A 17,064-nucleotide genomic window follows, 5' to 3' on the forward strand; every position below is an offset into this window, starting at 1 on the left:
GGCGACAATGTATATCGCTGAAGTGCCTAATGAACCATCAACATCCCAACGGTCCTTCCACCGAAGGCTCTAGAAGAAAGAGCGCGTGGTAACGGCCGCGGACGCCAGGCAAATGCGTGGACGGTGGGGATGTTGAGGGATAACAAAAGAAAGCGATCGGATCCGATCGAAAGTAAAAAATCATAAGAGCTTCAGTCTTAAAAAGTCACGCTTAGAGCTCGGAAGTAGATTGTAAAACCAAGTGTTAGAAGAAAAATAAAGTTTCTTTTTTTTTATTCTTTTTTGTTGTTCTTTTGCATAATTTTACGTGACAGTTACATGAGGTTGTTTTTCATGTTCACTCACTGCGCTTTCATACGTACATGCTCTATCGCTCTGCGTACACACATCTTCGCGCTCGACAATTTTCGGTAAATTTACACTAACGAATTTTGCAGTTCCTAGTTCGGGCTTAAATATTACGTCACGGTTTAATATTACATTTCTTACGGTCGGCACATATATTCGATACCCTCGTCCGTCATCTAGATAGCCTACCAAATATCCTTTGTTAGCCTTTTTGTCAAGTTTACTTCTCTTTTCCGCAGGTATGTGTGCAAAGCATTCAGTACCGAAAACTCTAAACTTTTCTACAGCTGGCGATTTCCCAGTTCCCTTTTGACTGCCGAAGAGTGCAGACGTGCCGGGTGCCCGGAGAGGTCTCTCCCTCGAAACCGGACGTAGAGAGAAAGTGTTCCCGAAAGTGCGAAAAACAGGGAAAACAAAAAAATGCAACGAGTGCCACCGCTCAGGATATCAAACAACGGCGAAACATACGCCGTACACAAAAACATGGAAATCCAAGAATCTACAGAAACCGAAATGGATATTACTCGAATGAGCGACGATACAAACGCCAACAACAACGATATGACACAACAAGACGGAAGTTGGAAGGTCGTAACTCCCAGCAAAAGAAGAAAACTAACAACAAACGTAAACACCAGGAGAACTGCAGAAACAGAAAGTAAGCAGTGGCTCCAGGAAATTCCCCTACAAAACTCCTTCAGCGCACTGCCACAAGAGAAAGAATCAGACACAACGGAAAAACCAACACACGACACGAAACCACCACCAATTTACATAGACGCACAGGTAATAGACACCCTCCTCGAACTACTAAACAACACGGCAGGCAAAGAAAATTACAACATCAAGCAACTAAAATTAGACCAAATAAAAGTGCAAACGAACACCCCAGATACCTATAGAAAAGTGGTACAGCTACTAAAGGAAAAAAACGCCGGATACCACACCTACCAATTGAAATCGGATAAAAGCTACAAGGTAGTAATAAGAGGATTACACCCAAGAACAAACACAAGCAACATATGCGACGAACTAGCCAAAATCGGACACCAGGTAAGGGCAATAAACAACATAACAAGATTTGATACCAAACAACCACTACCGCTGTTCCTAATAGAACTAGAACCGAACAAAAACAACAAGGAAATCTATGACATTAAACAAATCTTAAACACAATAATCACAGTTGAACCACCCAGACAAAAAAAAGACATACCTCAATGCATGCGGTGCCAACAATATGGGCACACAAAAAATTACTGCAACAGAAACCCGGTGTGCGTCAAATGCGCAGAAAAGCACCTGACAACTTACTTCCCATATACGGGAAAAATAAACGAGGTAAAGTGCTACAACTGCAACGGAAACCACCCAGCCAGCTACAAAGGCTGCCCAGCCAGAAAAATACTCCAACGTAAATTGTTTCCGCCGCTTAGAAGCAGGACATATAACTACCACCACACACAACAAGACAGGGCAGAAGCTGAGACACCAATAAAAGTACAGTACGTAATGAACAACAACCACAACAATATCAACACCACTGGCAGTCGAAGCTACGCGCAAGCAACCAAGGAAGTAACACCCGTAACCAACCAAAACCACAACAATAACCCCAACGACGCTGCAGAAATAAAAGAACTATTGAAACAATCCATCAAAAGCACCGAAATGTTAACAAGAACGATAAGCGAACTAAACGAAGCATTCAAACAGCAATCATTACAAATCACAGCTATGATATAACTGATAACAACCATGCTAAGCAAAAAGTAAAAACGGACATACTAAAAATAGCTGCCTGGAACTCTAACGGCCTACAACAAAGGGCCATTGAAACCAAAGCATTCCTATACCACAACAACATAGACATACTACTCGTATCAGAAACGCATTTCACAATAAAAAGCTACACAGAAATACCGCACTATACCATATACGATACCAAGCACCCCTCAGGAAAAGCACACGGAGGGACCGCAGTGATAATAAGAAACGACATTAAACACCACCTACACAGCCAAGTTAGTAAAGAAAACATACAAGCAACTACCGTTACCGTACAAACTAGCAGCAACCGTCTACAGCTGTCAGCAGTATATGCACCACCGCGACACAAAATTACAACACAAATGTGGGAAGAATACTTCCAACAATTAGGCGACAAGTTTATCGCAGCAGGAGACTACAACTCAAAGCACACGACATGGGGATCAAGAATCACTACACCTCGAGGCAGAACCCTGGAAAAACACATCAGGAAAAACAATCTCAATATATTATCCACAGGAAGACCGACATACTGGCCGACAGACCTGAGCAAAATCCCTGACCTACTCGACTTTGCAGTCACAAAGGGATTAAACGGAAATAAAATAAATATAGCATCCAGCCTCGAGCTTAGCTCCGACCATACACCCATAATAATAACATACAGGAACAAGCCAATACTCTACAACAACTCAGAGACGCTATGCAACAAATCCACTAATTGGCAAACCTTCAAAGAAATACAGGGTGCGCCGTTAGAATTCGGACAGAATTCAATTTGTAGTTCCCACCATATTAGAATTCAGATGTTTGTGCTGATTGACTCTGAAGTTAGTTAAATATGTCAATAAGTCTTCTATAACCTCAAAATGACAGAACTCGTTAAGCAAAACCCGGAATACGATAGAAGAGCGGCGATTATAGAAAGTCTTCGCGCCGGGAGAACGCCGGTCGAAATTATAAAATTCTTTAGCTACCCAAGATCGACGGTATACGACATTGCTAAGAGATACGCAGCCTCAGAGTGGTTCGAGAAGGGTTCTCCTTCTCCGGCGAGAAAAGTTCAGGTTAGGGAAAAATCAACAAGGACGCACTTCTTCCAAAAAGGCGAAAGAATCACAAAGGAGGTTTATTTGGAGGTCCTGAAGACAGTAATAAAGCCGTGGATGGAAATTACGGCTTCTGGAAGGCCGTATTTATTTCAACAAGATGGCGCACCTGCTCACACAAGTCATCTTGTTCAAAATTGGCTCTCTGACAATGTGGACATGTTTTGGTCGAAAGATTTCTGGCCTCCTAACAGTCCCGACCTAAACCCATTGGACTATTACGTGTGGGGCGTTATCGAGAGACAAACTAATAAATGCAGGCACCCCAACGTCAACTCCCTACGAGCTGCTATCGAGTCAGAATTCGCGACAATTAAACGCGACCAGTTGAAGTCAGCGTGCTCGCGCTTTAGAGCAAGAATAGAGCAGGTCATAGAGGCAGAGGGTGGTTACATAGAATAAAAGTTCTCAGCAAGGACCCTTTAAATGAGATATAACAACATTTTCATGTGTTTTTGTGTATTGACTTAAATAAACAACTTTCTGCACAAAACTTCTTTTGTCCGGATTCTAACGGCGCACCCTGTAATTGAAAGCAAAATCAACTGCAACATCCCACTGAAAACGCCCCAACACATCGAACAAGCTGTAACAACACTTACAAAAACTATACAAGAGGCAGCACGGGCAACCACAAAACCAGTAACTACCACTAGACAAACAAAACAAATCCCATCAGACATCCTTGAAAAAATTAGAGATAAAAGAAAAGCGAAAGCAAAATGGCAAAAACATAGAACAAAAGAAAACAAAAAACACCTAAACAAACTCGCAAAGGAAATAAAAAACGAAATAAAAGAGCACAACAACAACGAATTCACAAAGTTCATAGAGTCACTATCTGCACACGAGAACTACAACTACTCACTATGGAAAGCCACAAAAAAAATAAAGAAGGCGATAAAACCAGCCCCAGCAATCAGAAAAGCAGACAACACATGGGCAAGAAGCAACGAAGAGCAAGCCGAAGAATTTTCCATCCACCTATGCAACACATTTACACCACACAACATCAATAACAGCAACCACAATAGCCATACGGACGACGACGCGATAGCCACTAGCACTGCAATCGACAAGCAATACACCATACCCAAAACAACAGCACAAGAAATAAGAAACATAATAGAAAAAACAAAAAACAACAAAGCACCAGGAATCGATCTAATCAATGGCAAAATATTGAAAAACCTCCCTCCAAAAGCGATACGGCTAATTACAATAATATTCAATGCAATACTAAGAATACAATATTATCCTACATTATGGAAACAGGCACAAATCATAATGTTACCCAAACCAGGCAAAGACCCACATGAAGCAACATCCTACAGACCAATATCACTACTCCCCGTGCTCTCCAAAATACTAGAAAAAGTAATATACGCCCGACTAAAACCAATAATAGAGAGGGAAAAACTAATACCAGACCATCAATTTGGATTCAGAAATAAACACTCCATCACAGTACAAATGCACAGGCTTGTCAACGAAATAATACACACAATAGAAAACAAACAATATTGTACAGCCCTATTCATGGACATAGAGAAAGCTTTCGACAAAATAAACCACGAAAGCCTAATACAAACAATCAAGAAACAATTCCCGGAAAAAATATACCAAATAATAAAATCATACATAAGCAACAGAACCTTCACAGTAAAAATCAAGGACGCACACTCCGAAGCAAAAGACATCAAAGCAGGTGTTCCACAAGGAAGCGTCCTAGGACCCATACTATACACATTATACACGGCCAACATTCCAACAACTACCAATAGCAAAATACTGACATTCGCGGACGACACAGCCGTGCTAGTCAGGCACACTAACCCTGTAACAGCAGCCACAATACTACAAGAGCACATCACAAAAATAGAAAAGTGGCTACAAGACAAACATATCAAAGCTAACCCTAACAAATGCAACCACATTACATTCACATTGAGAAAACAGATAACACCAAACATCTTCCTGAACGGCACGCAAATAACACAAACAAGGCGAGTCAAATACCTTGGACTTCACATAGATACACACTTCACATTGAAACAGCACATCAAATCAATAATAGACAAGATACAGATAGCAAGGAGACAAATGCACTGGCTAACAAGCCGAAAATCCAAACTAAGCACAGAAAACAAACTGAAAATATACAAAATAATCATAAAGCCAATCTGGACATACGGAATTCCACTATGGGGAACAGCAGCAATGAGCCATATAATCAAAATAGAAACAATCCAAGCCAAAATCCTTAGAACAATGGTAAACGCCCCGTGGTACGTTAGAAACGAGGACATAAGGAAAGACCTCGGAATACCAACGGTCAAGGAGGAGATTACCAGATTCGCAACAAGATACAGAACAAGAATAGAAACACACCCGAACCAGCTGGCAGCTGAAACGTGCAACACAACAAACATCGCAAGAAGACTAAAAAGTAAACACCCAATAGACCTCATAAAAGATATAACTTAGAAAAAACGAAGCTGGCACCCCGCTGGGGGTAGCCGCCCACATGCTATATTATTTTTTATTTATATTTTTTTTTCTTCACCAACAAGATATAACACTTTACCAAATGTCCGCAAGGACAAATTGTAAAATAACCAAAATAAAATAAAAAAAAAAAAACTTGCTAAACACAAAAATTGTAATGTTCAAACGTAGGCAACTACTTCGTAGCACATTCGCAATACCGTGTCTCGAATATGAAAGATTATTGAACAATACCATCCCTAATTTAAATAATAAAGGCAGATTCGTACTGCTTGTTGATTGGCTATCTTGGCTTCTGGAGTATAAGGGGCGAATCCTGTACGCTGCGCAAATGTCTCTGCGCCGATTATATTTCAATTTTACTACAATACATTAACGACTTTACATCTTGAGAATTGTCACTATTACGCTGCTGATTTTTATATAAATATTATATATCAAAGTGCACACAATATGTAAATGCAAAATATATTCAAACTATATAATAATTGTACAATATTCTACATTGCAAATACGATCTTAATTGCTTACCATGATCATTTATTATAGTTTATTTACTGATTGTCAAATTCAATGTAAATAAAAATCTCAATTAATATATATATAACGTATAGAATATATAGTATGTGTATATATTATGTATATAATAATAACCAAATTATGTATATAATATATATATAGAACATATGTAAATATAGATATAACGAATAGAAGATTTATTCAATAAAAATCAAAAGTTTTGTATGATAGTATCCAATGTAATAGTCTTTTGAACAAAGTTATTTTTATGCTGCTATGAATAAATTGAAAATCTGGAAAAATCCACGGCCAACGAAGATAGTTCGAATCTATGGATATGGATGTATATGCTACCCTTTTTTTTGCGCGCGCGAAGAGAGAAAAAAGACAATATTTTTTCAAACGATAAAATCAAACGCAAATTTATCTTCATGCTTCATGGTGAATTTCACATTGTTGAATTTGTAATCAAACAAGCCAAAGAAAATGCTGATGCTCCGATTGTAAACGCAGCCATTTGATTTTCTTATGAAAATAAATCCGTTATCATTATCGAATAAGATATTGATTTGTTAATGCCATTATCACGATCGACCAGCTCATCGAAAACGAAAGGACCGAGGAAAAACTGGAGCAAGAAGGAAAAAAGGATAATCCGAACTTATTTAGTAATTAAGCTCAATTATGTGGCTCAATGTAACAGAATCTTTTATTTTGTTCTTTATTTTTTAAAATACTTCTAATTTCACAAATAAATTCAAAACACGTACAGAACAATTATATTTAAAATAATATAAGTTGATAGTCTCGTGATTATCACGTTCTCACTTTAGTTTTCGATATGTTATAATATATCGATTTCTCCAAAATCTGTACTTTAATGCGGGCAAACTTCACTTTAGGGCAAATAAAATTATTGTCATATAATTACTATTATTCTCATTTAATAGTCTTCGATTGTGGAGGAAAGGGGCCGCGCCTTCGGCAAGCTTAAGAAGAGCTATCCAGCGGATACTAAACGCATGCAAATGCCTCAATAGTTACAAAAGATGAGGTTAGAAAGGAGGTAAGAGTGAGGACTTTCCCCCTGGGAGAGTGCGAGACGTAATACGGACAGAATGTTGTCGCAATAGGGACGGTCATCGTGGAGGTTTTATATTGATACTCCAAGGTAAAGCAACAACATGATTTGAATTGTCCTCTAGCTCATGCGCCGTTACGTGTCCTTTTATTTTTTCGGCAGTTACGATACTATGATATGACTTTATAATTTACAGTTTTATTTAACTTTGAATGGGCCTAAGCCCCAAAATAATAACTACTTTAGGATAAAGATAACGCAGATACATAGATGTTTCGATGATAAACGATAGCGATATGAGTATTTAGTGTTTTGGAAAGTAAATGCGCCAGGGAATTTCTTAGATTAGAAATTAACAGTACAAACTTAAAGATTGTCTTTATGAGATCAAAACCGTATTACATGTTTATGGACATTTCTTTTCATTACTTTCTATCGTACATTAAAATAAATATAAGAAATAATAAAAACAAACATTGACAGTGAAGCGATATTTCATACACGGTTCTTACAAGAATTATTGTTATTTGAGACTTAGGAAAACGTATATACAGCAACGTTTCCATTCAGTGACGGTACGTCGGTGGACTGGACTGCCGAAGCGAAAGGGTTAATAGCGCTTCAACGCATAGACCGGTGTTTCGTATCTGATATACATTGTGATTATATTTGTGAAATAATATAAAATATTAATTTGACATTTTATAAAAACTGTTTAAAAAAAGAGCCGGCTATAAATTTTTCGATAAATATTCACTTTTCATCACAAAATGTCAAATTAATATTTTACATTACTCCACAAATATATATAGTGAAAATGTTTACTTAAAAATAAATAATGAATGCGATGATCGTGCTTCTAATCTATGTTAGAGTTATCTCAGAGTATTCACGTTACCATTATAAAAACTAAAAACCATATCTCAATATTTTTATTGTTTTATTGTCTTTGCCTGCCGTATTGTTTAGCAGTTCGAGGAGGGGGTCTATTACTTGCCCATCGATGTATATTGGTGGTGGTTTGGCGTTGTGTTTTGGTTTTTCCGTTGTTTCTGGTTCCTTCTCTTGTGGTAGTATGCTGAAGGGGTTTTGTAGTGGGATTTCTTGGAGCCACTGTTTACTTTCTGTTTCTGCAGCCCTCCTAGTATTTGCGTTTGTTGTAATTTTTCTTCTTTTGCTGGGTTAGATCGGGTAAGATGTAAAAATAATTTCTGTAAGTCTCACGTGTTGTTAATGGTGATAAATAAACATATACTAGATAACTGTAGACTACAGTTATTCCAACACAATCACCCCTATTATCGTAACTGAAATCAGGGGATCGCCCTGCTCGCGGTGTCGATTCGTACATCGTAACGGGAATTTACGACTCCTGTTGACGCGTCTCAAAGCGAACGCGTCTCCCCGCGACTGGACGAAAATACAATTTCCTTAAGTTAACTTATGCTGTTTATGATATTGCAAAGAAATAAATCATAATATATTCATTAATTAAACAAAGAAATGCTATTACTTGTAAGAACCTATAGTGACTGGCGAGAAATATCACAATTATAGTTTATATTTGGAATTTATTTCACAACAAATACACAGAGCTACATGATAAACAACAGAAAAAATATATAAATTTACTAACTTTTAAATCTTACTTATTAAATATAATCATATCTATACATCGAGTAACACGACATGTATCTATATATCTATTCTATGTATCTATGTGTAACAACAACAATTGTCTAACAAATTTTCAAAGCGTTGATAATTGAATGTCAGGCATCTCGATTTCATCGTTGTTTCCAACGTCGTCGATTGCATCTGTTTGTAAATAGCTGTACACCCTCCGATACAAAGTTGACAAAAGGTGGGTGCTAAGTAGTAACAGGATCAAATGGGCCAATACCTCACTGATAAACAGTAACACGATCCAGTTATAGTTTACAGAGGTTACTATACCGTCTGTATTCTGTAAAAAGACAATAGTTCGTAGTCATTTATCAATTTATCATTTATCAATTTGTCATTTATCAATTTTGATAAATAACAAGAGATGTAAAAGACATGTAAACTGCGTAAAATTCTCGGAAGAATTAGAAAGAAGATATTAGTGTTAGAGAACAAAGATATATCACGATTATTCTTAAATAGATTGAAAAAGGAGAAAAAGGAGAAAAAGAAGATTCACTGGACAATCATAAACAAAAAAAAAATTATAACATACTAGAAGTATATTATAAATGATGGTCTTTGCAATTTGTAATGGCATACAGTACTTTCATTTTATTAATGATTGATGTTACTTTAATTACGAGGTCATTAGCGACAATTACATTTGATTATTTACATTAATCTGGGTTATTAATCACCTTAGACTTTCTATAAATTTTGGCATTTTATGAACCTTTTTCGACTTTAAATATGGTAATTATCTTCAACAAGGAATTTTAGTGCATATTATATTGTAAAATATATATTTACGATTTATAGATATATAATCTTTATTATCACTAGAATATAAAATATGGAATAATTTATTGTAATAATTAATATAGAATAATTTTTATTATATGGTATAATAAAATTATATATTTATTACTCAATATGTTTACGTTTATTATATATTTTTCAACAGATAAATAATAAATAGTTTTATTACACGTACGATTACATTTGTTTATGGAATATGTAATTTAACTAATGTATTAGTATTTAAAAACACATTAGTATAAATGTATATCTTCATAAAAGATATAACTTGGAAAACACGAGGCTGGCACCCCGCTGGGGGTGGCCACCCACATGCTATATTTATTTTATTTTATTTTTTTTTTTTTTTTTTTTTACCAATGAGATATAACACTTTACCAAATGTCCTTCAGGACAAATTGTAAAAAAAAAAACAACATTAAAGAAAAAAAAAAAGAAAAAAAAATGTCTATCTTGAAACTTTTGTCAATCGATATTCAGCCGAGCTGAATTTGTTTCCTCTCCTATTATTTCTGCAACCTCACTGCATTGAGTGTCACACGAAAATATGATGTAATTTAATGTACTAACTTGAACTATATAACTATTGTTATATAGTAATATAAACAGCAAGTTTCAATTTTCTTCGTTTGATAAAAGTGTGAGGTTTGATTGATTTTTAAAAATCTTTTGGTAAAAAAAGGTGGGTCATAAAGTTTAATATTATCTCGATGAAAGACAAATGAGGCATAAAGACGTATGAAATATTCGGAATAATTAACGAGGTACGTTACTGTAGAAGAATGGTAAGCTGGTACTTGTTCGACTGAAAAGTAAAGATAAATATACAGGTACAGGGTACCTACTTCGGAAGAACTCTTGTTCTCTTGTCAGGCGGTTGAACGAAACTACTATAGCAAATTTATATTCGTCAAAGTCTATTTACGTTGACCCAACAACGTTACATTTCAGACTCGTTTAACACCAACAACAACAAATTAATTAAACACAAAAAAATACGATACGTATAAATAATATATCCCTTTTTGTATCTCCGAGATACTTTACAATTTGTCCAGTAAGAATAATACTTGACAAATTTTTTACCGATATTATACAAATAACATAGAGTTCGATTATTGGACGTTAAATTTACTTAAATTTATTGGCATAGATTCTCCAAAATTCTTTTTTGGTCATTCAAACATGTTTCGATAAATTCCGATCTGGAAAATTATTCTAAATCGGACACAAATCCTGAATCATTAAAGGAATTAACCCTTACTAAATAAATATCTAGAATCCATAAAATTATATTAATGGCTCGGTTTCTAAAACACGATCGGAATGTGCTATCGTCTATGGAGATGACATATTAAAATTTATATTACCTAACAATATTGGCATTAAATCAGCAGAATTAATAGCAATTCAACTTCTTATAATTGACCAAACAAAAACCATACTATTCTCACCGATAACAGGGATGCTATCACATTTATCAAGTATAGAGATCTGATGATATCGCATTTGATATATTGGAAACAAATCACTCCGTAATTAATGAAGGTGAAACAGTTATTTTTGCATAGATGAATATTCCAATGAATTGGCGGAGAAGATAGCAAAGGACGTTCCTACCTTATTTTTAACAAAAAAGTTTGAAAAATCTCCGATTCAACTGGAACAGCTATGTTTAATTTGAATCACCAAACGAATGAAATGGACAAACTCAGCAGTCTCGAATGCAGTCGAATTAATAAATAAAGAATTTTTTAACAAGAACGTAGGTCTCAGGAATCTCGATCATCGACACGAAGTTGTATTAAACAGACTTAAAATTGGTCAGACTAAACTTGCACATACAAATCTAATTCTCAAAATCTAATTCGTCAAAACCTAACACTAACCAACGTACGATATCTGTAATTGTCAAATTACCATCAAACACATGTTCTGTAAATTGTCTTAAATACAATTACTCTCGTAACAAATACCAGATCAAAGGAGCTTTAGGTGGAAATCTCAATGGTAAAACTCAAGTTTCACGCGTCTTATCCTTCCTGAAAGGCATGTCCTTATTTAGCGATATTTAACTAGAATATCCTAATAATAATAAATTCCTTTCTGCTAATATTGTTATTATTAGCTATCGCTAATAACCACGTGATGGAGTTGATGCGATGTTAAAACGTGTCTAAACTAAAGAAACTTTTCCATTTATTTTATTATCCTTTTTAGAATGTTTTTTGCATCATTATTTTTTAGAATCAACGATTTTCTATTCAAAGAATTTCTTCAATTTAAGACAATGTGGATCTTTGAGTATTTTCTATTGTCAAAAGTGTTTATTTTATAAACGAGTTGAAATATGTTTGTACCACCTTCTTATTTAATATTTACACTTTGAATAACATTTACAGAATTTACATTGCCCCTAAATTTATTAGTTTTACTGAAAATTCATATTAGTGCTGTTATACTAGTATTATCACAAAACTCTTATCGTTTAATACTAATATTGTTCATTTATTACCATATTTTGATCATTTCACTAGAAAGGATAAGTGCATTTATCTTTCACATTACCATTTTTGAAATCAACAAAAATTTTCTTAACTTTCTTAACATAACATACTTTCGATCCATCATTAATTCTCTAATTCCTTTTAACCTTTTCACCTTTTCACCTTTTCACCTTTCACCTGTATACATTTGTATAGATTGGAATTAAATTTAGAAGATTTATAAATCTTTTAATCCATTGTTATTTTTATAATCCTGCTTTCGTGAAAAATTTCCTAGCTTCGAGTCCTCTTATAAGGATTTATGCATCTTTAAAACGGTGTACTTTGAAGTCATCGTTACTTCGACAATCCTCTCTTCCAGTGCTGTTTAAACTCAAGTTAAATCCAAAGATTTATAAATCCTTCAATGAATTATTACTTTTGCAATGCTCTAGCTTTTTAAAAAGTTTCTCAGACTCAAATTATATTAAAAGAACTTATGAATCTTTCAGATCGTACACCTTCGATCCATCATTAATTCCGTAATCCGCTCTTTCGCGAAACTTTACATTTAGATTCTTATTACATAACAAGAATTTATGAATTCTTAAGATAGTACATCTTTGATCTCTACGAATACACACGTACATATTATTAAAGTTTAACTTTTTACGAACAAGTTTTTACAATAGAAAACTGAGTTTCACAAATAATAACAGACATTTATACAAGTATAGTAATTGAATAGGTGAATAATTGCTGATATGTATAAATTTTCGGTAAAATTAACAAATTTAGTAACAGTGGTCGTTTTCAAAATATTACATTCAAGGTATAAATGTCGAATTGGAGAATAATATAAAACTATATAGTTCATATAAAACATGAAAAGATTCTCTAATTTTTGTTCTTCTCTTTTTTTTTTTTTTTTTTTTTTTTTTTTTTTAGAAATATTTTAGTATGAAACAGTTTAGTATGAAACAGTTAAAAGGGAATAACCTAACAGATTCAAAGATATGAATCTTTCAAAAATAGATGACAAAAACACAGTAATTTGTAAGGAACGATTAACATTATTTGTAAAATGATCTTATTAATATTTTTTAACTATCCAAGAAGCTTTAATTATCCAAGAAGTTTTAACTATCCAAGAAGTTTTAACTACCCAAGAAGCCAAGATTTAGAAGCTCATTTAACTCGAAAATAAAATGACAGTATAATTTTCATATAGAATTGCTTGACAGCGTATTTTTAAATTACTCTTCCATAAATGATAGATAATATGGATTATCATGGTTTTCATCTCTGACCTTCATATATCATTTCAGCCAATTTAGTTGGAATTTCCTCGATATTTTTCTCATTACCATTTCTTTCCATCGTACGATTTTCTAAAATTTTATGAAATTGAAATATTTTGAATCATTGAGTTTCTATTTCAATAAGATATCGTGCTTTTTTACATATAAACTGCATCAAATTCTTAAAAGAAACAGGAAAAGATATACTGATATACACATTGGAAAATAAAAATCTATTAAATAAGAAAATATTTAAAATACGAAAATTTCACCAAGCTTCTTTACATTCCAATTACGCTATAACGATTTCTTAATCTTTAAAACAGTGCAGTTCCGATCCATCGATTCCCTCCTTTAAAATTCAGGTTACTGCATCTCGAAAAATGTATCTCGAAAAATAGATCATTGAGCGGAAGAGGCGCGACGCGTTCCATCGGGGTCTAGAGGCGAAGTAATTTTGTGAAATTTCACGATGGTGCGTGCCCTGACCGCGTTTTAGCCTTGGCATTGGAAACTTTCTCCGGCGATCGAACGGTTCCAGCGGTTTTAAGCCCTGTTCTGGTTGATTTGCGACGCCGAAACTCATCGACCCGACCGATGAATGAGAAAACGATCGGAAACGAATTTGCGCCACCGACGTTGCTTACTAATTTTTCTTTTTTTTTTTCTTTTTTCTTTTATTTTGGTTTTTTTACAATTTGTCCTGAAGGACATTTGGTAAAGTGTTATATCTTATTGGTGAAAAAAAAATTAAAATAAAAATAAATATAGCGTGTGGGTGACTACCCCCAGCGGGGTGCCAGCTTCGTTTCTTCCAAGTTATATCTTTTATGGCTTACTAATTAGCGTATGAATCGATCGTTGCACTACAAGCTTAAGCATGAAATATAATATAACGTTTGCTATGTTAATCGCTTTCTGTTTTCACTTTAAGAATTTTTCTATACGATCGATCAACAATTTTTCAGTACAGCTCTGAAATGACATTTTTTCTGGAATTATGCTCTTCTCGCAAATGAAATAGTGCATATGCATCAGCTAGTTAAAATTCTTCTGGTAGAGGCAATAATAACTTATTATTAGTAAGTAATAAATATTAGTACATTTTCGATAACAATTTTAGCTACTTTTTTAATATTCGTAATACTTTTTAAAAAAAACATTTAATTAATGTAATAAAGCATTGGATACTTTATCTAAGGCGAAGCTATTTTGATAGATAAATTTTAGTTTAATGAAAAAGCATTTTTAAATATATACAATTTTTATCCGGATGAAATTTAATTTAGCATTGTCCTGGCAACAATGTGAGATTTGGCTTACATGAATGTTATCTTATAATTCAAATCGTAATACAAAATATTATTATAATTGTATCATCTATAGTTCAGCACAATTATTGAAAATTTTCAATAAAAATATATATGTCCTCTCCAACATTTATTTGATCGTTACTTCAATACTTGTTATTTACTATATAAATAATTGTATAGATTATTAAATAATGAAGAATTTAACTGAAGGAAAAGAAAACAAAAGTAACGTAGAAAAATAGTAATTAACGTTTCAGTAGTGCAACATAGTGTTCAGCAGAGAAAAAGAAATAGGAAAGGACAGTACCGGTGAAAGTACAGACAATACGTACGTTTGTGGAAATACGAACGACGATCACAGGTAGAGATATAAATGAAAGTCCAAAGGCAGCGAGGTCGACTACAATGAAAGCCGTGGTAAAGCCGGAAAATCTGTTGCGCGGCGTCATCAACGCATCAACAATACCAGCAAGTCCTGTCAAAATGGCAACTCCGTCTGCGCACAACTCCAAGCTCTGGCCGGGCGTCAATAGAACTGTGAAGACGAAGGTAATCAAACCTGAGAAACATTAAAATCGATTTATATTATAATGTGTTTTAGCATGATAACAATTAAAATATGATTCAATTAAGTTTTAACAAACTTTTTTCGATAATGATTTTTTAATAAACTGTGACCCGCAACTGTATGAAACCTTTACAAAGCTAACCCGAGGTGATGACCTTGGCAACATGTTAAAAAATATCATTTAATTGCCATACATATATATCCTAGATTTGTTTCAAATTTTACAAATATAATCATGATAAGCGAGTTTGCCATTTATAGCCAATACTAATTAAAAATCCAAAATGTTTCGTATAGCACATATAAGTACAGTAACACACATATATTCTTAAACGTGTCTATAGGTGTGCGAATATTTTTTTGAGCCTGTGTACTTCAACCTGATCATATATGAAATATGAAATAATTTTTCAAATGATTATCCATAAATGTGTCAAAAATAGACTTACCAATAAAGCTTTCGAGCATCAACAAAAGGAAGTAGCACCTATTAGGAAACCACCAGTGGGATCTTGGTTGTTCCTGTTCTCTATTATGAAACATCATATTGATAGATCAATAGGTGCTGTCGCTGATCCGGTTAACACACTCCGTTGAATGCCAATGATCTGTAAATTAAGCAAGCAACAACTATGTTGATATTTATTCAACAGTATCGAAGTTGCGGTAAGAGGAACGTTCGATTTCTACCAAGGGTCACTTATGTCATGGCGTAGTATTTTATTGAAATATACTTTCAGTATAAAACAGTAAAGAACGAGATAGTGAAATCAATTTAGTTTCCATCAGCAGGAAGGAGAAATGATCTCGTATACAGAAAATTATAAGAATAAAATAAATACGTTTGTATGAAGAACATTAAAAAGAAACAAACATGGTAAATGCATTTTCATTAAATTGCTATCTAAAAAGAACTTCAATATAAAATATTAAGTTGCTGCATATGAAATATCTTTTATTTGAAGTTTGGATTTAACGAACTAATATTACCCATTAAATTTTATCCTATTGTCCGTTAACAATATATTACGGAAGAGCAAATTTGTTATATACCACGTATATTCAATGTTAAAAACATTTATGGAAATAAAATCTCATTATTAAAATAACCAGAATATTCGGTTAATTTTCCTGTATGAGCAAGAGTATCGTGGCGGCTGCTAGAAACGTTCTTTAATTTATACAAGCAATTTTTTGATGCACAATTTATTAAAACAGCTAAAATAATTTCATTCGAAGAATTTGTTAATTCTCATAAATCTGGAATAACGAAACTAGTTATATGTATATATATGTATGTATATGTATATATGTATATATGTATATATGTGTACACACACGCGCGCGCGCGCGCGCACGCACACACACACAAAGAAAATCTAAACAGGAAGACAGCATTCGATCAGCTATTCATGTAACTCTTTCAATCAAGTAGGAAAAAGAAATTGGCTTTGCAAATTTATTAGGTGTATTTATCACGCGTAGAAAATGATTTACGTACAAGCGTAAATCTAGCCTAAAATATTTTACACAGATGTTCCATCTAATTAGACGAAAAATCGTTCAAATTATAC

General features: G+C 33.9%; 1 protein-coding gene across 1 annotated transcript; it reads right to left on the reverse strand.

Moving 5' to 3' along the window:
- Positions 1–303: 303 nt before the first annotated feature.
- Positions 304–16,076, reverse strand: LOC132915289 (uncharacterized). Its single transcript, XM_060975096.1, has 3 exons — positions 15,940–16,076; positions 15,255–15,481; positions 304–450 (listed from the first exon to the last, which is right to left on the reverse strand). Exons 1-3 carry the CDS (start codon positions 16,034–16,036, stop codon positions 304–306), a joined length of 471 nt encoding a protein of 156 aa, XP_060831079.1. The 5' UTR covers positions 16,037–16,076.
- Between the last annotated feature and the right edge of the window lie 988 nt (positions 16,077–17,064).

This window comes from Bombus pascuorum, chromosome 16 (genome assembly GCF_905332965.1).
Source record: "Bombus pascuorum chromosome 16, iyBomPasc1.1, whole genome shotgun sequence".
Taxonomy (NCBI): Eukaryota; Metazoa; Arthropoda; class Insecta; order Hymenoptera; family Apidae; genus Bombus; species Bombus pascuorum.